The following is a 24,466-nucleotide window of genomic DNA, read 5'->3' as shown; positions in this document are numbered from 1 at the left end:
TCAGCACACAGAACACCACCTACCCACGCCAGGTTTGCCTCCAGAACGCACACCCCTGGTGTTCCACTGCCTCTCTACTCCAGACTGAGAGCAGAGCAAATCTGTAGCAGTAGCAAAAATGCAAATAAGTTTATAAGCATTCATGCCTGTGTTTGAAGATACTGGGAACGACAGATGTGGGCACCACATACAAGCCAAAGAAAAGAAAAGCAGTATCAGCTTTTTGCCAGTCACTCAAACAAGCATTTCTCAAAAAAGCCCAGCTGACTGCATTTATAGTTTATTTTCAAATGTTTTTTTCACCTCATATACACACATGGACGTGTTAAGCACAGAAACTTATTTATACGGATGTACCTGTCATGTCAGCCACCCACCAGTGATATTTTTAAAACCATTTCCTACAATTCACCTCCTGATGAAAGGTAAAACACACAGGAGATAAAAACCAAGGCTTCCACATGCAATTGTCATTGCTCCGTGGTAATTCTTCCTGCATCTGGAAACAGCCTAGAAAGTTAAACCTTTTTTTACCTTTCATTATAGACACAAATTCCTTGGTGTGCTCTACTACTCAACTGAACAGTATATAAGCCTTTCACCACTAAAATATTTCTCAATAGCAGGACACACAGCCACAACCATGAACACTGTTCTTAAGGGACCTAACAGCAACAAAAAAAAACCAGTATTCATCCTGAGTTTTTATTTAAATATCTGAATATTGCTATGTAGATCGATGTAGTTGTTTAAATTTATGATCTATTTTTTTTTTTATTTTGTCCACCCAGCCCATTCCTGCAGACAACACCAAACAAGTTGTCCCAGCTCCTCAGAGCTGTTTTTCCATGACAAGATATTAATTAGGAGGGACAAAAAGAACAAGGGAAATTGGAACAACACCATCTGAAAGCTGATTTTCCAATCAATATCCTATGCCTGTCACACAGAAGACACTTCCAGGCTAGTTGCACCAAACTTTTGAATTACACCACCAAGGCTCCCACAAAATCTTTAAATGGCATTTTTCCCACCACAGCAAATTGTTCACCTGAAATAATTTCAATATGGCACATGATCAGTGAAAATTCCCTTTTAAATAGCTGAGACTGTTGGAAACCTCACTTGGAAATTAAATGTCTAGGGTAAATAAAGAGCAATATTTGGAAAAATCTGCAATGGGTTTCAGGTGGGAATTCAGCAGAAACTATAAAAGTAGAAAGAAATATTAATAAATCGATCATAAAAGGGCATGTTTGCAAACAAAACTACACTAGAGGAAGCTAGATGACCACCTGAAAGCAGGTTGGCTATGGTGTGAACAAGGACTGACACCAGGAGTCTCCCTGGACCTTACAGAATATTTTCAATTTGAGTTTCTAGTTCACACTGAGCATCCAGAAGTGAGTCCAAGCAGGCAAAACAACCCAGTTTTTGCCTTCTATTTCTGACACACACACACACAAAAAAAATAGTTCAAAAGTATTACTGCCTTTAAAGTCTTCAGTCATGTTGACCATCAAAGGCTGTAATGGTCAGTGATTATACTAAAAACTTATTTCTCTTTACAAACATACTTCAATGTAACATCATTCAAACACTTCAAAGTGAAGCTATCCTAGGTAATAAGGCTATTTTTAGAATTGTCTTTATGCACTTAATGATTTTTTTAAATCCAAAACCTTGACATGTGATGGAAGGAAAACAACCTCAGTGAATTTAATTCAGTAACGGGTATAAAATGTATGAACATGCTATGAGAAAATGAGCACACAGCAAGATGCTGACTACCTGTTAGACAGATGGTTAAATCTGCAACTGAATGAACCTTTACAGGCACTAAACAATCTAGAGAAACATCAGAACAAATTCAGAATCAACACATTGCCTGAAGTCCACAGGACACAAAAAAGTCAGATGAGAGAACCCACTTCAAACTTACACCTGCTCGTGCAGGTAACATCCCAGGTAAATTTTGGTGATTATGAATCTGAAACCACGATTTCACAGAGATCTGTCAATTTACAGTGACCAAATCTACCACTGCTCTGTAGAAGACATAAACAGCATTTTCAGTGGATTGTTGTAGGCCTCAGCTTCAAGTCCTCTGCTTCAGTAAATCACTGCCTCAATTCCATGGGATAAATGCATTTTATACATGCACATGCTCCCACAGCAGCTGCAAAAAGTATCTCAAATGTTACCTCAAAATGTCATTTTAGAGAGGGGAAAAAAAATATGTTTACCCTCACCAAAGGAAAAAGCAAAACTGTCCCACACTCAGCAGAATAGCATGAATTTGGTGCTGAAACACAAGAGAATGAAACAGACCCCAAAACCAAGTCACCACATTGGGAAGGTGGGTGGTTTATAAAACCATATTTATAAGGAGGAACAGGTTCCTCATAACACTTCAGGAGTTTCATCACTGTGAAAATTCTACAGTGACGCCTTCATTTTACTGAGCTCTCGCAGCATCAAAGGTTATCCCCTCAACAACAACAAGAAGTTGTTGTCAAGGGAATAACAAACAGACAAAACAAAGCAAACACAAACAAAACAAAGCAAAGCAAAACAAACAAAAAAGGCTCCTGGAGGAAAAAAAAAAAAAAGGAAATTCTTGGGCAGGTGCAGCTACAGAAAAGATGAATAGCTCTAAAAGGAGAAAACGTAGCACAGGAGCCAAAATTCAACAGAACAGTCTGGGCTCTCCCTATACAACACTAGAACTAACAGTAAGAGGGCCCTAATTAATAAACAGCCTCATTAAGGCGTTCTTTATATTATTACGGCTTCAGTAGCCAGTGGCTCACACCCTCGGGCGAGGCAACACCCGCTGGGAGCCGAGTACCAGCGAACAACCGAAAAGAACCACCAAAAAACACCAAAAGAACCAGTTGTTGCAGGGTTTTTTTGTATGTTTTTGTTTGTATGTGGGGTTTTTCTGTCGTTTTTAGTTTTTTGGGGGGGTTTTAAGTTGTTTTGGTTTTGCTTTTTTGGTTGGGCTGTTTCGGGTCTTTTTTTTGCTAGGTTTTTTGTTTGGTTTTTTTTCTTTTTTGTGGTTTTTTGGGGGGGGATGGGTTTTTTTTTTGTTTTGGTGGGTTTTGGGGGCGTTTTTTGTTGGGTTTTTTTTTTGTTTTTTCCTTTTTTTTGGGGGGGGGTTGGGGTTTTTTGTTTGTTTGTTTTGGGTTTTTTTTGGGTTTTTTTGTTTGTTTGTTCGTTGGCTTTGGTTTGGTTTTTTGGGGGTTTTTTTGAGTTTTGGGTTTTTTCTGTTGGTTTTTTGTTTTTTTTTCACCCCAGCGTCTCACTATACACACACACACACACACATATATATATATATATATATATATATATATATATATATATATATATAGTATATAGTATATATATATAGAGAGAGCATATATATATATATAGTATATATAAATAAATATATATATATATATAGAGAGAGAGCATATATATATATATATATATAGTATAAATAAATAAATAAATAAATAAATAAATAGATAGATGCGTGGCCCCCGTGGATCGGTGTAGGGTTGATCCCGTTGATCCCGGTTATCCCCACACCGGGACACACTCAAGGATCCACCTCCTCCCCTCAGTGTTGCGAGGGGTCAGTTCAGGGCTGATCCCGGTGATCCCGGTTATCCGCACACCGGGACACGGACCGTGCCCCGCTCCCCTCAGTGTTGTGAGGGGTCAGTTCAGGGTTGATCCCGGTTATCCCGATTATCCCCACATCGGGACATCCCCCCGCACTCCCTTCAGTCCCGCCCGTGCCGCGCGCGCGGGGCGGGCCGCCCGACCTACCTCCCGCGCCGCCACTTCCGCCTGCTCCGCGCCAGCCAATCAACGCCGCGTCCGCCCGTATATCCCGCCCCTCCGCCGGCAGCGCCGACCAATCGCAGCGCCCCGCGGCGCCGCCAGCCAATGGCGGCCGCGCCCGCGCCCCGGCGCGCTGAGGGCGCGCGGTGCGCGCTTCCGCCCGTGGCGGCGGCCGGAAGGTGATGTGGCGGAGCGCGGCGCGATGGTAAGAGCGAGGCCCGCCCGGCCCTGCCCGCTCCGGGCCGGGCCCTCGCCGCTCCCCGGCCTCCCCCGGTGCCCAGCGGCGCCTCCCGGCCCGAGCGCCGCCCCCTCAGGTCGCTCACGGCGTGACCCGCGGCCCGCGGGAGCGGAGCCGCCTCAGGGCTTTGCTGGGAGTCGCGCGGGGCGGGTTTGCGTGACAGGGATAAAAAACCCGGTTTGCGTCTGTGCGGGGCCGGTGCGAGGTCGGTCAGGTGCTGGGCGTATCTCTCGCGGCCTCCTGACGTCACGTATTGTCCCGCGTGACGTCATGGTTGCGTTGTGTGACGTCATGCTCAGTGCAGTGCGCTGAGCTGCCTCATTGGCTGCTCTTCAGGGGTCATCAGAGGTCATCAGAGGCTCAGGTCCACTTATTCATGAAAACTGTGGATTATTTATAAAAATACATATTTTTTAAAAATATATCTATATTACATTTTATATTTTTATATTTTATCTATTATATATATATATACATTTATTTATACATATGTATGTATATATATGTATGTATATGTGTAGCATTTTTAACTATGTATACATACATATATACATAGCCTTTATATTTATTAAAAAATTATATGTTTACAGCATATATATATATATATATAGCAGATATATATATGGTACATACGATTTTTAAGAGTATAGATGTACATGCAATATAACAACATAAAAATGCATATTCTTAAATTTATTCATAGTTACATGAATAGCTAAGAGGTGTAAATACATAAAAACCAGGTAAGTACATCTGGAAGATAATATCTTTGCTTATGTACGAGTTTATTATGTGTATAACAAATAAATGTGGATACAGAGATATTTATATATTTATGGGGGTATGTAAATGTATAATTGAATATTTTAATAATTATGTATTATATGTTATATAATACACATATATAACCAATATACCTTTTTCTATAATCCAGCCACATAAACACTGTGGGGTTTGTATATTTTTTTAATATATATATATATATGTATGTATGTATATATATATATTTATTTAAAATATATGTGTATAAATACATACATTTTTTATGTAAAGTTGGTCTAGAGGCAAATTGTTTTGGTTTTTTTTTTTTGTTTGTTTCCTCCCCATTTTTCCAGTCTCTGTGCAGGTAATACAAAATAAGGGTTTACATCTCTGTCACAATGAAATACTTTTTCTTAGTCAAGGTTTGTACATTAAATATTTATTTATCAACAACATTTATATGAGCAGAGCAGATACACAAATTTAAAATTAAAAGGAATAACTGAGTTAACTTAGGTTTTTTTCCTGTACAAAGTACATGTTTATCCATAACTTCAGCACAGAATATGTTTTAAAATGGGAAGAGATCTTGGTGGAACATTGGTGTTGCGCAGTGTAATGATTAAATGCAACTAATTACTTAACATTGTATTATTATGTCATTTATATTTTATATATTTTATTAGTGATATATAAGAAATATATAACAATAACTTAAAAACAAAAGTAATGTTTAAATCTAAGAAGGTTATGGAAAGTGTATGAGATTCTGCTGAGATTATCTCCTCCACTTGTCTCTTTTCCTTGTTAGAGGTTACTCTGTGTGCCTCAAGGACCCTGAAGCAAGAAACTCTTGTAAGGATGGTTTGCTTATGATTTAATAGTGAAAATAAGTTCCTATAGCATTATTGTGATGTTTGAATTTCTTCAAGAGAGCAGCAATCCTCCAGGACTTTGTGTTGTCCATGATGCCACCTCTAATGTCAAGGCATTTCAGGGAAAAAAAAGGATAATTTTTGACCTCACATTTGACTGTGAGAGAGGAAACAGCTGCTGTGTGTCATGAAATTAAAGAGATTAGAGCTACATCTCTAATTTATTCTCTTTGTCCAAAGAGTAAGAGCTGCAGTTCTGGCATGCTAGCAGCACTCTGAATATTCTATATTCTATAATATTCTGAAGCATGATTTCCAAAGGACTTTATGCCTTGGAAACTTTTCAATCCATTGCTTTCCAAGATTCTTTACCACATCCTTTCTTACTAAGCAGATGAGAACATGAGCTGGGTGAAGGGCCAGTTGCTGCCAAACAGGAAAAAAAAATTATATATATGTATAAGCTTACTTTCACCTGTTTTTTCTTCTGTGTGAAAGCAGAAATTGTGGAATTTTTTTTTCCTCTTCACTGCCAGTGGATAGGGAAAAAACTCATCATTTTGACTTAAAGCAAAACCTTCGCTATTTTAACTTAAAGCAGCTATGGAAACCAGTAGAAGCTTCTCAGTGGATTCCAAATGGGATGCACCAGGGATGCAGGGCTCCCTCATTTATTGAGGAGCAGAACCTGTATTGTTTCCTGACTTCCACAAATCAGTTTGCCCTGCCAGCTTTCAGGATTTTACACCTGAAACCTCGACAGAAGTTTTTGTGGTGGGCTTGAAAAGTTTGCCATGTGCATGGATGGAAAAAGGGAAGAAGCCAAAGGCAATATTGAAGTTAATGAGGAGCTTCTCCCCTCCTGAAGGGTGGTCTTCACTTTCCTTCGTAGCAGAAATGTGAAGTTAGAATTTGATGGTGGAGAAAATTCAAAAGAAGTACAGAAAACTTGACAAAAACGGCTTCTTCTCTGTCACCCTCTGGTTGGGGCTGATCCTGGCCCCGCATTACTACCCAAAAATTGACTTGGGAACTTTCCACGAGGACAAACATTTTGGTCTCAGTCTTTATTGCTCTCTTAGTGTGGTGTTTATAGAAGGAAGGGGAGTTGCTCATAGATCCAATTGTAAAAACATTCATTAGTAAATATTATTTAAAACCAAGCTGTTGGATATAAACATACCAGAATCCAAGACAGTGCTCTGAAAAAGGAGCTTTCAGGACTCTTCAAGTACAAAGTTTTGTGTTTGTCTTATTCAGAATTACAAGAATGAATCAATCTTCATTGAGATTTGCTAGCAGCTTTGTTTTTATCATGACCTAAAGGTACATAGGTTTAAAAATGTCTTCTAGGTCACACTACAATCTTAGAGTGTCTTTGTATTGTGAATTTATTTCACCTGAAGTGTTCAGAGTAGATACTTCTATCATCTTAGAGGATGATGTGAAAGTACATTGTCAATGTTTTATGTCTGTGATTATTGAACTGAGGAAATTATTCTGTCAGGGTAAGATGGTCTCTTTTTGGAAGAGTAGGATGTAGTGAGTCTGCTTTAACAGATTTACCCAGAATCACTCTAGTTGTGAGAAACCATTTCTTTGCTGAGTGCCATAAAAAAATGAATGTCACAATTTAGTTTTTTGGTTGCTTGCAGCATTAGACACCATACACATTCATTGTAAGAGCTGCAGCACTGAATATGTTTTTCTGCTAATGCACAGAGCCAGGCGTTCAAACTCAACAAAAGTTTTTGATTTTCAACCTGGTGACTGTGGAAACAAGGTGGGAACAGCTGTGAAAAATATTACCTGTCTTCCAGATGCTAAATATTCAAACCATGCATGTGAACCTCTGCCAAACAAGAGACTTGCAGAGGTGCTGTGGACCTGCCCAGGGCCAAGGGACATGACTGATTTAGCAGAACTTGTCATTGTTTCTTAACTAAGTATATTTTTTCTTGGTATTTGTTCTTCATGTTTGAAAGAGATGGTTTGACTGAATGAGCAAAAAAAAAATTTTGGTAAATAGTACATGTAAAATATTTATAGTTCTGTTTTGCAGCTTTTAGGTAAATTAGAATATATCTTCTTTTTTGAGAAGTTAAGAGATTTTCCCATGGCCATGTGCAAATTCCTGTAGCATCTTCTGTTGCAAACTCCTTTTTTTGAACGCTGCTTTTATTATAGTTAAGGATATCACCTGATTCCAAGAGTGCTTTAGTATGACCCTTACCTCTTCCATTCACACACAGAGGTTTTACTGTTTTTTTCAGTTTTCAGTACTAAATTCGTGGTGAACTAAACAGTGTGGCATGCAAGTTCAGATAGGAGAGTTACTTAAAAAAAAATGGGTTATTTAAAATATTGCTTTTCTCTAATGGGGGAAGACAGCAGAAGAAAAATATCTCTATAAAAATTTAGAAGTGTATAATCTACAGAGAAGACCTGGGGAAAAGTTACTGTAAGATTTTACTGGCATATCCACCATAATTATTTGTTTAGTAAATATGTGGACATGCACACCTTTGTGCTACAGTGACCCCACTAAAAGACTTTAATAGTCACTTTGTTTTTCAGAGTAAGATATTTTGGTGAAATGCTGCATCTGCTAGCTGCTTGCTAAAGTCCAGTTTTCAAACTAGATATTGGGGCAAAGAGGGAGGAATTCAAACAAGTGTGAAATTTAAGCATCATCACCTGGAGGTGTCTTCACTGCTGGTCTGTGGATTTGAATAACAGTAAAATTCCTAAATGTGCTAAAGTCAAATGAGCTTTTTATAAGCGAGGGCAACTTTGTCCGTATGTTTAAGTTTAATTGAAGTTGTTTAATTGTTTGAGGAGATTGGTTAAGTTTTAAATAGATGTATTTGTCTTCAGTTGTCTGGAATGCTTACATGTTAGTCACACTTGCCATTTAAACTTGACATTGTGCTTCTTCAGGCAATGACTGGGAAAAAAAAAATCCCTTTTCCCTAATCAAGCCTTAGCTTACATTCTGTGAGTGCAAAAATACATCTTTCAGACAGAAATCTGAATGAACATTAAATATAGTACTTAAATTCTTTGGAAGCAAAATACTGAGGAGAACATGTTGTAAATCCAAAGTAAAAAGCCTTTTTTATTCTGGAACAACTGCATCTGGCTGGTATTTGGATACTTACTAACACCCTTTGCTTAGTTTAGTTGTGTACTTTCACCAATAATTGCTTCAAATGCCACTAATTTGCACTTTTTGTAATTTTTTTAGGATGCTAATTAGCATGCCTCTTTTACAAATGCTTGTTTTCCATTTGTTTTGTTGATCAGATTGCATTTGGCAGCAATGGAAAAAATAATTATTTTTTTTAAAGATTGGAAAATAATACAATTAGATGCATGTTTTAATTAGTTTTTAGAAATTGCTTTGACTTTCAGGTTGGGAGTAGTACTGTGATTTATATCCTATTATTTTTCTCAATATTATATTCTGAAAAATTTAATTTCACTGATGAAATAAGAGTTGCAGAGTTGTAATGGAAACCCTAGATAATAAGCATTTTCTCTTTCAGCTTTGTAAAGACCTCTTTGTTAAAATTTCATAGTTTGATTTAACTTTTCTGTGATAAAATTTTTATCAGCTCTTGCTTAACTAAAGTTTAACTGTAATATGCATGGTCTTGCTTATATTCCAGTACAAGAAAGGCAGCTGAATAATTTGGCATCAATATTTGGCTCCAGAAAACATAATCATTCATCAGTTTTATTATACTGGGGAGGAAAAAAAATAATACCATTCCAGAAAGACTGAATATTCTGTAGCATATTACACAAAGATTATACTTTCTTTAAAATATTCCAGTTAAGTATCTGTATTTGCCCATATAAACTGGTTGTTACAATAGTAACCACAGGGCAAAGTTTTGCAACTTGCTGGCACTTCGATGGCCTCTGCTTTTATAGCACAGATGGATGAAATCATCATGGTCACGCTGCAATCAGAGATAAAATAATCATTTTGTAAATACTTTAAGTCTAGGGAAGGTTAAGCTTTGGTTTCAGTGCTAAGTCTGCAGAGATAAACTCAGAGATCTTTTGTGTTAGGCTTTCTACCAGCCCAAAAGGACAACAGCATAGGGTTTATGTTCTCCTCCTGCACATTTCATTTCCCCTGGAACCATGATACCGGGTGGTTTATTTTAAACAAAAGTCTGTGAGGCAAGGGGAGAGTCAGCAGGTCCTTTGTGACTCAAGACAGTTGCATCAAAACCTGGGGAGTGATTTATTACTGTGCTGCCCGGTAGGTGGTTTGTGAGTGTGGTGCTCTCCGCAAGGACAGGGAGCAACGTGTCTGAAGCAGAGAATATTGGGGAAATGGAGTGAGTGACAACTGCAGAGATGGATAAATTACAGTGTCTTGTCTGTGGGTCTTGTCAGTGCAGGGAAGTGCTTAGAATTAGTGCATTCAACACAGCTATTTCTGCATATTGAATTAAATATTCCTGTGAAGGGCAAGACCTGTTGGTAACCACAACTCTGAGCTGCTGCTTTTTTTCTTCTTCTGCCCAAGTGTAGTAAATTTAATGCTGAGGGACAACATTGTCTGTGATGAGGTTTATAGGAGCTGTGCAATTCTTGTCATGATTCCCTGTCACAGCCACATAGGTAACTTTTAATTTTCCATCAACACTTAAGTGCATTAAACTTCAGTTTATACTCAGAGTACATTCAGACATCCCTAACTGTACCACTTGATTTCCAGCTACTGTATATTCCCATGAGTATTTATTTTAATACAAGCCACTGCTTAAGCCCAAGACAATAAAACTTTCAGGAGTATTAATTCTTTATGGCTTATTATATGGAGTTTTTACTGAGATACATTATGATCAGGAAATAATATTGAGTCTTTTTTTAAAGGCCTGGTTTTGGGAAGGATTTAAAACAGCCTTTGGGCATGTAGCTCTCAAAGCTGAAGTCTATAGCCTTAAATTTCCAAAGACATTGGAAAAAACTTGTCTCATGCAAGTTGAGGTGAATACAATACCTCGTTAGTGCTGCAGATGATGTGGTGGTGCTCCACACAGGAAGGGGCACGGGGGAGAATGAGACAGAATGGAGCAACTGAGGTGTTCCCACTATGTCAGAAATGCACCAAATGCAGATGTAGAAAATTTCAGCCCATGGAATTAAAGCTTGCACTGTCTAAAAGCAGAATAAAATGCCAGTGCTCGTTCTTTCTGGCTTTGCAGCACGAATCTTAGGAAGGTAGTTGTCATTTCACCCTCATGGGGACACAGTCTAAGAGACAGCACCAGTTTCTCCATGTGCTGAGATGTCTTTGTAGTGGAATGAGGCTCAAAGGACCTACCATAAGCCAGTCAACAGAAGTCAAAAATTGAAATTAATACATTTTCATCAGAGCAACCCAGTCTAAACAAATGAACAGCAACACATCTACCAAGTCCAAGTAGCGTGTTATGTGAATGCAGTGTTTTTTAAAAGGATTCTGAGCAATGTGCAACTCTTGCAGCAGCTTTTAATTACATCAGTTGGAGCAGCCAGATGTAGGTTGCTGCTCTCTGTGAATTCAGCTGGGCCATGAGAATTACTTCAGATGTGAAGAGTGAAACCGTGTGATTCAGGAATAAATTCTCATTTCCAGAAATCACAAGCAAATTTTGGATCGCTCACATCTGCCCTTCCAAAGTGGCTGTGCAGATAAACGTGTCATTCAGAGCACGTTTCAGTCGAAGGGCAGATGCAATTACAGCTACGCATATCTGGGGAAACACGTGAAGACCCCAACAAAGAACAATTATATATGATTATATACTGCCCCAGTTGATTGACTGATAGCACATTTCATGAGTATACCCTTACAGCCCCTGCTGAAGAGGAAGCAAGTGTGCCCTTCTGCCACTTTGCAGTGCCGGAGTGGCCGGTGCCGCCTCGGGAAGCAGCTGCAGGAATTCATGGGAACGCAGGGCTGCGAGCTGTCAGAGCAGCTGTCTGTCTGTCCCACAGGACTGATCGAGTTAATCGGTTGATAGGCAGTATCTGGCTGTGCTGAGAGCAGCCGCTCCTGGATCCGGCCCTGCCGCGTTCCTAGACCCGCAGGAGCCAGGAGGAATTGAGACTTCCCTGGTTTCTGGAGCTGGCAGAAACTTCTGCTGAGCACAAAGGCTCCAGAGGCTGGGGATGGCAGCGTGTTGTCCTTTCTGAAGAGTCTGCCCATTATTTATGACATGATGGGGCAGAAGGAGTGGCTAGTTGAGCTAAAATGCTAAATTAAACATGATTTAGAAAAGGCTGCAAGAGGAAACCAAGCAGCCTCATGGTTGGGACAGGAGGGATGGCTTTGGATTTGGATTACTGCTCCCTCATCACAAACAGGATGGGTTTCAGGGATGCTGAAATCTCTCCTATACACGTTGCAGAGTCAGAGCATCTCTGATGATGCTTCTGAACAGAGTGGCCTGTTCAACCCCATCAAGTTAAATACTGAAACGACTTTAGATAGCTAACCCTGCCTAAAGCTTGTATTCAGACTGGCAGCTCTGTGCAAGTTCTGGAGTTTATACAATTCATTAAGACTTCTAAATAAGATAAAGTTTTTTGTTTTGCTGTTGTTGATTTTCGTCACCAGGTTTTCTGTCTCAGTATTGGAATACTTGTGTGTGTTCCAATGGCTTTCCTTCTACTAGAACTTCTCATTTTTTCCTCCTCAATTCCTGCTAGTGCCATACTGAACTGGAGTATTGTGGGTTTCTTTTGTAATTCTCATTAGCTAGATAGATACGATCATCAGAGATTCAAAACATAATAATTTTGTGACATAGGAAGAAAGCATGTGCACATCAACGGAGATGTGCCTCAGGCTGTGTGGAAATGAAGCCTCTGATGTGCCCTTAAATATGGTTGGAGAAGGAAATGCCAATGTATTATCTCTTCCTAAGTGCTAAATATTTACCTTTAATTAAATACCACCATTCGGCCAGCTGGGTTGCGCACTATGAACACAGGAGACAGAAGTTCATCAGAATTCCAGAACAAAGAGTGAATTTATTGCATTTGCTTTGACTGTTTTTTTTTCTTTTTTTTGGAGCTCACACTAAATCAGATTTGCAAATGAGCATAGCAGAGCAAGGGTAAAATATTGCTTTTTGAAATGAGCAATTGCCTCTTACACCACCTGGTGCTGTTACACTGACCAAAATGTCAGCTGAGACACTTAAGAGAAACCCCAAAACCATAAAAAAAGAAGTTTTTTAAAAAAAAAGGTTTATGGGATGCACTTTCTGCCTATTACTGATACTTCACGCTGTAGTAAATTGCCAAATATTGCAGCAGTTTCTCAAGAACTGTCTCTTTTTACTGCCACTAGGCTGATCAATGTTTGCTGTCAACAATAGAACTTCACAGTCCCAAGGCAGTTTCATCAATTTCTTCAGGATCTACCACAGAACTAGAACTTCTGAAAGTGTATTTACAATGAAGATATTTTCAATTTACAGTCAGAACAGTGTTTGAAAACAAAAGTAATCAGTTATCATAGTTCAGGTGGGCTTAACCCTGTGTATTTCTACAGATGTGTTAAATTTGGCCTGTAGCCTTTAAAAAGTGTTACATTAACAAACCCACTGCACATCTTGTGTTACTTTTTGTCTTGGCTACTACTGGTTTCCTTGCCAGTCAGTCCTCACCTCTACTTGCACTACCACCACTGTATTTCATTGATGCAAATGTTTTCTGGCTCCTTGTAGGTTTCATTTTTGGTGTTGTCTAAGGGTTTTTTTCCAGAACTTCCACTTTGAGAGGAGTTCGGTACTGCAGAGATGTAATTCCTTGTTTTCCCGATTCTCTTCCGTAGTCTGCCATCTTCAACTTCCAGAGTCTGCTGACTGTGATCCTGCTGCTCATATGTACCTGTGCCTACATCAGATCCTTGGCTCCCAGCTTACTGGACAAAAATAAATCCGGGTATGTGGCCTGATCATGTCAAACACCCACAAGCTGTGTGGGTTCTAGTGCAGCCTTTCAGCATCTCCTGATGAAGTCTGTGATAGTGCAGATCCTGCTTTGAAAGTTTCCTTTCTTTAAAGATAAAAATCTTGATTTTCTACCTCACAATAGAGTGCAATAAGATACTGGCAAGCACCTAGTTGCAGTTTTATTGAGAGAATTTATTAGCCCGCTAACCTTGCTAATACTGCATTATTAATCTTCTAGATTTGCAGCTTCATTGGTAGATGCTTATTAGAGATACAGAAATGAGAGACAGAAATAAAACATTCTCCTACATGTGGCTATTGTTGCAATGATGTATTTTTGATTCCTAGGGTGGGTAAGAAACCAGATACTGGCTTTTTGCTTGTTTTCAGGATAGGTGTTTTGCAGATAGACTTTTGAAAAACAGTGTTAGCAATAATGGGTCACTAAAAGAAAACTATTTTTTTTTTTTTTAAATAAGCAACATGGTCCTCTTTTGTGGTCTTTTCAAATCACAGTTTTGTATTCTCTAAGATGAGGGAAGTTCTAGAAGAGTTTTTGAAAATTTCTACAAATATAAATTTATTTTTTAATTGTATGGATGCTAGCTGTAATCAGCAGAACTGTGATTCAAGTGTGGTGGGTTTTGAGTAACCATTGGGCAGTTGTGCCACAGAAATCTCTGGGGCTGTTCACAGACCTTCAGTAATGCTTCCACCTCAGGTTAGTGCAAAGGAGATTATATTTGTAGAAGCAGGAGGTAATTCTAGGTGGAAAAACAGACGTTTGGATTCTGAGTGTTTGACTTCTCCACTTTTGCCATTAGGTCATTTCCTGTTAAATAAAATTTTCTTCTTCCCTAAGTGTCTTCCATCACTTTGGCATTTAAATTCAGAAGTGTCCAGTTTTTAATAGTGTTGTGGCCAAGAACGCCAAGTGTTTGTCTTCTGAAAACCTTTGTTGTAATTAACCTCTGGTTTTGCTGTTTTATTATCCAGTTTTGTTTTGTTTGTTTTTTTTTTTTTTAATTTAGCAGCGTAAGATACCCAAATTACAGCAGCTTTTTTTTCTTAATTTGGAGTTCTAACATGAAAACACTTGTGTTCTTTTATATGAGGCCATGAAATTGTCACTGACATGAGAGGTTTCTTTGGATGGAAGTAAAGATGGAAGAAAGGATGACTTCATGAAGGACAGGGAGTGGGGGGATGAGGGGAGTTTGGGTGTCTGCTGGTGGAAGATAACACAATAGTCAATGAGGTATGCACAGCAAGAAGTTAGAATGTTTATTTTACTGATTAAAATTTTAGTGCTGTTCTTGGCAAAGAGTATTTCCTTTAATCGGGAGCTACTCTGTTTATTCTTGAAGCAAATCTGTCTGGAGTACAATAGAACTCTCTTCATAAAGCATTTCCAAGGGGTGCTGACACTGTGGAGGAGTTGGGCGTTTGATGTGTAGGTTAGTATTTATGTAGGTGTAGGACATACCATTTTGTTATATATATATATGTATTTGTAGACTACTTTACTGGAGAATAAAACTTGGCCTGGAAGCAATGAAAGTTGTTTCCTGTATGGTAGATGTTTACATGGAGCTCATATGGTGCTAAACCCCTTTCCCTCTCTTCTAATGTGCTCCATGCTCCAGTGGAAATGTCTGGACACGTGGGATGAAAAAAAAAAAAAATTAAAAACAAAATAAAACAAATTCTAGCGGTACTTCAGTATACCATAGATGTTTTTACCTCATCATTCCTGCTCCAAATTTAAGGCATAAAAAAGTAGCAATAAAATACTAAAGTGGTGGAGAGGGAGGGGGAATGTTGGTAATTATTCAGTGTATTTCTAAGTCAGTGGTAACTTTGCTGAGGATTTAGGTCTGTGGATAATAAGTGAAGAAACATATTTCTTTTGGTGAGAGACGCTGTTGCACAGTGATGTCACCCATCCTCACAACCCTCTGTTTCCTCCCTCTCATTTCTGCCAAAGTGTGTGTTTTCCTACCAAGCCAAACAGAACCTTAAACCTTCATTTTCCCTGAATGTTTCCATGTGCTCGGTCCTGAGCAGCAGAGTTAAAGGCTGGGAAAGCAAGTGGAGATTTACTGTTTCATGCTTACCAGAGGAGAATGTACACCACAACATAATTCTCTCCTCCCTGCTCACCAGAAAGATGTGTTAGCTCATGTGCAGCAGAGATCCCCTTTGATTTTCCATCAGCATTGCAGTGGGGATGTCTCACACTCCCTCCTGCAGTGGCACTGGGCTTCTCCTGGTGAACACATGGCTTTTTTTGCAGCACACCCAGCCTTACCACTAAGGCTCCATCAGCTCCTCCTCAGCTTAAGAGGTTCCATTTATTTGGGGTTTTTGTCTTCCAGGTAACCACCACCACTTTTCACAGTGAGTGCTTTTAGCATTTAGCGCTGAGAGCCAGCAATCTCTGCAGCAGGTCGTGCACTTTTGGGCTGTGGCTGCCAGAATGAGCAGGGATCCCAGCCAGACCCACATCTTCACCTGCATCCAAACAAAAAGGGTGGAGAAGGAATAATGCAGATAAACCAAGGAGTTGCTGCAGGAGGAATTGTTATGGAGCACTTACTCAAGGCAGCCTCACTTCTGTAGTAACCAAGCAGCTTTTGACTTGAAGAGGTTGTTCTTGTGGACATGGGATGAGCATTAATGGAAGAACCAGGGAAGGAGGAGGTCTGCACAGGCTTTTCCTGCAGTGGGCATTCCCCAGTTCTTCCAGAGGGTAAATTATGAGAAGGTCCAGAATTCAGTCTGCTTCAGCTCAGCAGCAGGTTGTGTGGACCAACAGAGGCAATGAGCTGTTCCAGTAGCACAGAAAACTCTTAAAATGTTCTGGTGTCATCATGGGAAGGCTGGTCAGTCCTCATGTCAGTGGCTTCAGGTTCATAAATTGTAAATTGCAGTTGTTAAGGGCAGCTGGTGAAACCTATCCTCAGTTTTGTACCTGGCACATCAGGTAGGAAAATTTCTGTTTTCACCAAGGGGGCTTTGTAGGACAATGTGCAGTAGTGGCTTGAGATTACTCAAGAAATCCCTGAGAAGATGAAGAAATACCCTTGCTGAGATGGTGAGGCAAACTCAACACACTTCTTTGCTGCCTGAAAGGGTTAATACTCTTTTTCCCATACAAGATTCTTCAAAAGTATATGAACAGAATGGTAGTGTTTTATTTCTTTGAGCTCCTGGGCAAGCTTTTGAGAGATGGCAATATGAGAAGCAGGGCTGTGGATGTTTTCCTGTTGGTTTTGCAGCATGATATCTGTAAATTGTAATTTTACAGAGAGTGAACAACAGTTTTGAGAACCTGAGGTGCTATCAATGGAGCACTTCAGGGCTGTGCATTTTGCTCTATAAGATTTCCACATGAATGCCTTTGTACCTCCACACATCTTCAAAAAGTGCATAGTTGTCTTCAGGTTACTTTATTGTATGACCTCTTAGCCCTGAAAAATGTGGTGGTCTGTATGCAGGGATCATTACTTCTGCTGTGGAGCTACATAAAAGCAGGAAAAAAAGAGCTTTGGCTGTACAGAAATATAGTCAAACCCAAATATGTATATGTGCACTTGTATATATATATTTTGCTTGAGGTAAAACTAAAAGCACAGATGAAAATGCCTGTTTTCTAAAAATGGAAATGGAATGCTGTTCATGATGAATTGGTCAACAAGGGGTACATAAGTAAAAAAGCATTTCACTTTGAGTTTGAACACCTCAGGCACTTGCTGCCACCCTTGGTCTTCACCTGCCCAACACTGAATCTTTCTCTAAGAAATGGAGGAGGCTGCTAAATGGACAGAGAGATGCTGAAGTTAAACCAAGACCATAAAAGAGGACATAAAATGGAAATAGCAGAGAAATAAAAGATACGTTGACTGCTCAAGCATGCAGGAGCAAGTGGCCCAAGATTACCTGTCTGCAATTAAATATGTTAGAAGTAAGCAACTCTCAGAGCCCAAAAAAGGGCAAAGACAGACAAACAAACCTTTGTGGGTGTGAGTTCAGAACATTATTTTTGGGGCTGTATCTAGTACCTGCTTGATGGCAGTTCTCCAAGTGCTTCCCCACAGTGTTCTGTGCCATGCTATGGAGGAAACCTTCCTGCAGACAGGCTTTTAAGGGCTGAAATCTGAAATCTGTCTGCTTACACAGGACACCTCAGCATTGTTCCCCTTGTCTTCCTCAGATCCTAAAGCACTCCCTGCTCCTCTGGAGCTGTCAGCATGAGATAATTTTAGTTACAGAGAGAAATTGTAGGTTTGTGACATCCCTTTGGGTGTTCGCTGCGTTGAATTCTGCTTTTTTCCATTGCTGTTTTACTTGTGAGAGGTAACGTCCTGGGCCAGCAGCACAGGAGAGACATGAGCAAGGTAAACATTGGTAAAGGAATAAGAAAGAACGAGAAGAAATGCAAAGATATTTTTCTTCACAAAATTTTCTGTCTGGGAGACTTTATTTTAAATAAATATGGGGTTCTGATGAAATCTTTAGATCTGGAACACAGAATGAGTTCAATGCATCTTTGCATGCAAAAAAGACCCCTGCTAGACTTAGAACATTGCCACTTCTGTAATACATACTCTGTAACCTTATGTGCTGGTATCTGCTGTTTTCTGGTGTTAAGAAGGGAATCAAGTTGACAAATTGCTCTGAATTCAGATTATTTTAACATAAAGAAAATCAGTTGACTTGGATGTATTAAACTAAGAGCCTAATGAATTTATTTTCTCTTTACAGACTATTGGGGATATTCTGGAAATGCGCCAGGATTGGTAACTGTTTTTTTTTTTTCCCTTTCAAAATCTTTAGGATAAGTCCTATACCTAGCATAATTTATTAGGATAAATTGCCATGTAGGAATGAAAACCATACACATCCTTTGTCTTCAAAAACACAGATTTTGACCTCCATTAAATAAAGGGGCAGGATATTGTTTCTTAGATTAGCATCATTAAAATCCTGTATCTTCTCATGTCAGTTTATGTATCTAGTGTTTTATTTTCAGAAGTCTTCTGCACTTCTTGCCACGTGAAACAACCAAGGGTGTATTTCTAACATGCAAAGAAATTAGTGATTTCTTATAAACTGCAGTCTGTTTGAAATTGCGATGGACTGCTGAAAAACCCCAGATATTTACCTTGTAGTGATAAAACAACACAGAGTTCATAATGCATTAAGGTTCTGTTTAAGCATAAAATGTGGTTTTTTTCCTCTCTTTGCTCAGCTCCTGTGCACTTTTGAATTACACAAAGCTATTTTTGTCAAGTGACATCTGCACACAGGCTGATCAGCTCTATCTGATTCTTGACATTTTCCCATAACATTAGTTTTATATTTATTTTAATCCTTATCCTGAATTTATTTTGAGAAGGAAATTGGAATATGCAACAGAAGTTTAGTCTTAACATTAAGGTATATCCATGTTTTAGAAAAAAAAAACCTACTAACCCATCATCAGTGTTCAAATTGCATTGTTAATTCAGAGCAGAAACTTTGAACTTGTAATTCCAGATCTTCCTACTTGTCACTGAACCTAAAGAAAGCCCTGTGTTATTCCCTTTCTGCATTCCAGGCAGAACATTTTAAAGGATGTCAAAAAAGCACTGACACAAAAAATAGGGTTTTCGTGGAGACTGGTTGTTAAAATGATTGCAGATACTGTCCTATCTAGATAATAGACATAGCAGAACCAATTTTAGTGCTGTAATTGAAAGATACTGGGAAGGTGGCAGCTGTCAGAAATGAATTTTGAGCTACACCAGTGAAAACAAATGTAAAAATTCAGCTGCATTAGGGTTTGTTCAAGGATGAAAAGAGCACTTCACCTTACCTTGCCATCTTCTTTGTAGTTAAATAAGTGCAAGGATATTTTTTTCAATTAGCTATATTTCTTTTGCAACTTGAGTCTAGAGTGGACCACTTTGTAACTTTGTTTTAGCCTAAGAAGTGGAAGTGGCCTTTGGAGATGATTTCTACCATTTCATGTGTGTTAATCACAAAGGCAAGTAGAAAGTGTAGGTTTTAAAAATGAAAATGTCTACTAGCTTCCTTTACATTTCACATCCCTGGTATGTTTAAACAACCTTTTCACATGTACATAAGATCTTAATCACTGGCAAGTGGTTACATATTTACAAAGTTGTGCAAAATAATGTTTAATCCTGCCACATGGTGATTTCTCTTTTAAGAAAATTAAGAGCAGAAAAGCATAACCCATATGAAAATTGTAATACCCTGAACCGTAGGAGTTGGACTTCCTCAAAATTTATTTTAAACAGATGTGAAACTGCAGACATTAATTCGTTCAGTTATTTGAAGTTTAATTAAATTTATGCCAGATCATGACAGAATCTTGTAATGTCACCGGGCAGTCAATCCTGTGTATGGGAGATGTCACTGCAAGTATTTTATTTTTCTTTTACTGTGGAAAGTTTGTTCCCTCTGTGTTTAAAGGTCCTGCTGGTAAAAGAAAATACTTTTTTTCATAAAAATTGCACCATGCTAGACTTGGGAGCCTTGGTGGTTTTTTTCTTTAATGTTTCTCTGAAAACTGTGTCTCTGATAAGGTGGTTTTTAAAGACAAAGGACCTCACACAGCAAAGGGAAATTTAACTTTGCTTAAAGCAAACAGCCCAAGCTCTGTCTTTATACTCTTGGGTGTGTAAAAAGAGGGATATTCTCACTTGAAAGCCACATTTCAGTATTAACACACCCTGGCAGTTCCGTTGGCTGGAGGTCTCTCCAAGGAGAACTCAGAGGGACCATGAAGAATAAAGTCTAAGTGTAGAAACATCTTGCTAATTAATGGAAAAAGGGCTCACATAAGTAGGTACCAGCCTGATTAACATTACTGATGTTCTCCTGGTTGTGCTACAGTTCCCCACCTGAGAATCTTTTTTTTTCTTGGTGATAAACAGACCTTTGTAACGTTCTGTCCTGGACCAAATGGGTGGGAATAGATCTCTCACAATTGCTTTTGCCACCAGATAAAAGGCTGCTAATGGAGTAAACTTAACTTCCTTCCACAGTTTGCCCTGGGAAACTGTGATACCAATTTGAAAGAGTCTGAAAACAGAGGTGTCTGTGCAGTTTCTGTGATCTTCTGACCATTTTTGGGACCAGACCCTCTCCACATGCTAACAATCTTATGTCTTCTTAGCAAAGCAAAACAAAAAAAGCATCTGGCTCTGTCTGGGCAGCTGTGAGCTCACAGCTCTGGCTGCTGCATGACACCATGCACAGAAAATTCACACTGCAGGTGGCAGGTACCGAGACCAGACAGCAGCAGCAGCATCTCAGCTGACACAGAACTGCTCCTGAGCAGCCACAGAGGGGCAGAGCAATGAGAAATGGGGTGTCCTGGACAACTTTCCACTGCCTGCCCGCTGACTTTGGCACTAGGAGGTAGCAGCAACATAAAACTGCACCTCAGAAAAGGTGGTTTGTAGTGAGATGGAAGCCCTTACTTGGACCTGACCCTGAATCACCCAGCACTTCCCCAGCCATGGCAGGGACACCTCCCACTGTCCCAGGTGCTCCCAGTGTCCAGCCTGGCCTTGGGCACTGCCAGGGATCCAGGGGCAGCCACAGCTGCTCTGGGAATCCCATCCCAGCCCTGCCCACCCTGCCAGGGGACAATTCCTGATTCCCAATCTCCCACCCAGCCCTGCCCTGGGGCAGTGGGAGCCATTCCCTGTGTCCTGTCCCTCCATGCCATGTTTACAAGTCCCTCTCTTAAAGAGCCTCAACTCTGTTTTTATGTAGCAAAATAATCTGTCCGAATTCTGAGTTTCTCCACTGCCCGTGCACGTTTTTTGTGAATACACAGTTGTACTTCCGCGTGCCTTTCTCCAGCTAGAATTGTTGGATATCAGTTTGCACACGCTGTGGCAGAATTACACTAGGCTAGGAGCAGGTGGGTCTGTTTAGCCATGCCTGAATTTTTGTTTGTTCTGGGTTCTCTCCCCTCCTGCCAGGTGAGCGGAAGAGCCCCTATGTGGCCGTGTGCTGTGTGGTGATGGCCTTCAGCATCCTGTTCATGCAGTAGCAGCTGGAGAGTGTCCCCGAGTACCCAGCAGCAGATCCTGGGTCAAGAAAGGATGGGAAGCCTCAGCAAGTCTCCTCTCACACGATGGATAACCTGTCTCCTGGTGGACACCCCTGCAGATGGACCAGCATTAGTGATCACAACCCAGACAAGATGTGCTTGTTAATGCCAGGTCAGCACTGACACTCCTGCTGTAACTCGTGGAAGGGTGTCTGGTGCGTGTCTGAGTTTCAGGGGAGCTATTCTCTTTTTTTTTTTCACACCATGCAGTTGAAAAGGCTTGCTGTTTCTAATTCTATACAATTTCTTGTCCAGTAGATCTGTTGAATGAAACGTTAAAATGGTAAATCAGCCACAGCAATAAGACCATCCTTTGAAGAATAAAGAGCATTTTGACTCTAGGGGATGTTCATCAAAGTATTTTTAGTTCTTGCTACCTAAACAATTCCTCTTGATTTTTAAGTGATGGCTCCACTCTCATCCTAAAAATATGACCTCTGACCTAAGTTATGCACAGCTATTTGTTTCTAAACATGTAATTTCTCAAATAATCTCTCAGTATTTCTGTTGTTAACATAAGATGTGAAATAAAGGCAGGGACCATAATTGTAGTGATGTGTGATTAGCTGCTGAGAAGGCAGAGATGGGGGATCTGAGACACCTGGATTGCTCTCTGTAACATACCACATGTACTCAGTTTTAGAAGTTCCAAAATGTTGAGAAAAGGATTCAAAAGGCTCTGCTGCTGCTGTTGCATGCATGGCAAGATTTCTGAATTAGCAGAATGAACAGCTGCAGATAAGAAAGTTGCATGTCATAATACAAACATTAAGGCAACTCAATTACGCTCACCAGTAGTAAAGATTAGATTACTTTTAATGATACCCTCCATTAGCACTTATTTCTTAATTTTGCACACTTAGTGATCTAGTGACTTCTTCAATAATGCCTGACAGGTGTGTGTTATATCAGACAACTTGTGACTTCATACTGGCTGCATGTGGGAGAGTTGTCTGTTTGCAGTATTTGTTGTTTTAGAAAGGCTTCTGATCAGAAGGAACAAAGCTAAAAAGTAAAACACACTTTAAAGGTATGTTAACTGTTGTCGTTCTTGTTTGAAAAACTTATTTTCACCAATCCAAATTATCCTGCAACTAGGAAAAAGGTGATTTTGAGTTATGACCTTTGTGTTGTTTCACATCTACCTGCAAATCTAAATCACCATCAGAAGCAGCCATCCAAACTTTTCTATTCTGGGCTCAGGAAAAAAATATTTCTCCAATTTGGGCCAAATGAATACCCCTGGCTGTGAACCAGAGCAGTGCAGAGCTGTAGGACTGTAACCATGCCATGCACACACGGAAGCCTGGGACTGGGTAGGAGATGAGGGGAGTGCAAAATCTGCTCTGGAACTTTAAATATGGATGCTGGTCCAAACAGGGCATCAAAGCCACTCAGTTTTGGATTTCAAAGGAGCTGTTCCTCAACAGGGGGAAGGGAGATTCCTAAAAATCTTGGGTTTTGACTATCAGGTGTATAGATGTTCAAAATACGCAGAGAATCATCTGGTAACTTTTTATGTTGAGCTTATATTTATGTTGAACTTACATTCTAGTTACTACTTCTTTTAATAAATAATGGCATTTTAATGATATTCATACATTTCCTAGCCATCCAAGATGTTCCAATTACCAGATGAATTCTTTATAAACCATGGGGTTTAACTGCAAGTAGGAATACCAGTGAAAGAATCCAGTGAAATTTTTTGTTCTGAATGTCTGAAATCTGCTAATATGGAGGAACTCTGTTGCAAAAACCTTCTCTGTTAAGGTTTTATCATCCAAGAAGCTCAGACAATCTTCTTCATATTTGTTATTTGTTGTTCAAACTTTATTTGTTATCTGACAGCTCATCCTTTTGGCCTAAATGCAGGTGATGGATACTTCTTAGTTGGGATTTTTTTTTTTTTAGTTTCCCCCTAAATTACATTTTCAGGCTGTTCATTAGGAGCTAGCTGCATGGCTGCTCAGCAAAACTGTCTGGAAACAAGATCTTTAAACTGGCAAACTGCAATTGTTCTGAAATTGCTGCTTCAGGCATGTGTGTGCCTCAGGACTAGGTCTTTGGTTTTCAGGATTTTAGCTTTGATGAGATTGATAGCTCACGTCTTTTAGTAAGACACAGAGTAAATACTGTTTTCCCAGGTTAGACTCTTAAAAACCATTTTGCTGTCTTGACTTTCTCTTTGTCATGCAGAAGAGTTTGCACCCACAGCAGATCTTACACCTTTCCCTGTGCAAAAGGAACAGTGATTAAATGTGACTGAAGCTGTAGTTGTGCCTGCTACTGTGGAAAAGTATTTCCACACTGGGACTTCATCTTTTTTTTCCTAAACAGCATCATGGATGTTGTTGATGCCCAAACATCTGAAACACGATGTGTTGCTCTTGGAACACACAGAGTATTTTATACCCTTGCATGTACTTGGTATGGATTAATATTACATTAATTTTCATCCACATCTACACTTACAAATGACCTCAAATTCAAAGCAGGGATTTAGGAAGGCTGCATTGAACAGCAGCAATTGCCATGTTGGGAAATGAGTAAAGCATGAGTAAGAGATGGGATCACAGCAAAGGTCTGATGTTCTGGAGGGACTGATAAGCAGCTGGGCAGACGTGGCTGGTGGAAGAGGAAAGACAAA

At 39.7% G+C, this 24,466-nt stretch overlaps 2 protein-coding genes across 9 annotated transcripts in view; one reads left to right on the top strand and one right to left on the bottom strand.

Annotated features, from left to right (window-relative positions):
• The window catches only part of XRCC4 (X-ray repair cross complementing 4), a 142,195-nt gene extending 138,217 nt beyond the window's left edge, over nucleotides 1-3,978 (bottom strand). For 2 of the 8 annotated variants that reach the window (XM_077790097.2, XM_085567197.1), the window contains exon 1: nucleotides 3,823-3,978. Coding sequence is in view for 2 of the 8 variants with exons in the window: in XM_085567193.1 (XP_085423319.1) it covers nucleotides 24-189 (166 nt within the window). In the remaining 6 variants the exon portion in view is untranslated. Of the gene's footprint in view, nucleotides 1-23; nucleotides 3,045-3,822 lie in introns of those variants that run through there. The other 6 variants (XM_085567195.1, XM_085567193.1, XM_085567194.1 and 3 more) reach the window with 5 other exon arrangements.
• A 23-nt stretch (nucleotides 3,979-4,001) lies between these two features.
• On the top strand, nucleotides 4,002-22,852 carry TMEM167A (transmembrane protein 167A). The gene is made up of 5 exons (XM_085567201.1): nucleotides 4,002-4,151; nucleotides 5,649-5,692; nucleotides 13,562-13,671; nucleotides 18,450-18,484; nucleotides 21,689-22,852. The coding sequence occupies exons 1-5, from the start codon at nucleotides 4,040-4,042 to the stop codon at nucleotides 21,757-21,759; spliced, it is 372 nt and encodes a 123-aa protein (XP_085423327.1). The 5' UTR covers nucleotides 4,002-4,039; the 3' UTR covers nucleotides 21,760-22,852.
• The last annotated feature ends 1,614 nt before the right edge of the window (nucleotides 22,853-24,466 follow it).

This window comes from Lonchura striata, chromosome Z, assembly GCF_050655825.1.
Source record: "Lonchura striata isolate lonStrDom1 chromosome Z, ASM5065582v1, whole genome shotgun sequence".
Lineage (NCBI taxonomy): Eukaryota > Metazoa > Chordata > Aves > Passeriformes > Estrildidae > Lonchura > Lonchura striata.
Note: the sequence above shows the minus strand (reverse complement) of the source record. Positions and strands in the feature narration are given on the sequence as shown.

Bases quoted from the DNA above. Each gene is read 5' to 3' on its own strand.
- TMEM167A (XM_085567201.1), top strand. From the start codon at position 4,040: ATGGTAAGAGCGAGGCCCGCCCGGCCCTGCCCGCTCCGGGCCGGGCCC. The intron at 5,693-13,561 runs GTAAGGATGGTT...TCTCTTCCGTAG, and splicing joins CCCTGAAGCAAGAAACTCTT to TCTGCCATCTTCAACTTCCA. The intron at 18,485-21,688 runs GTAACTGTTTTT...CCCTCCTGCCAG, and splicing joins CTGGAAATGCGCCAGGATTG to GTGAGCGGAAGAGCCCCTAT.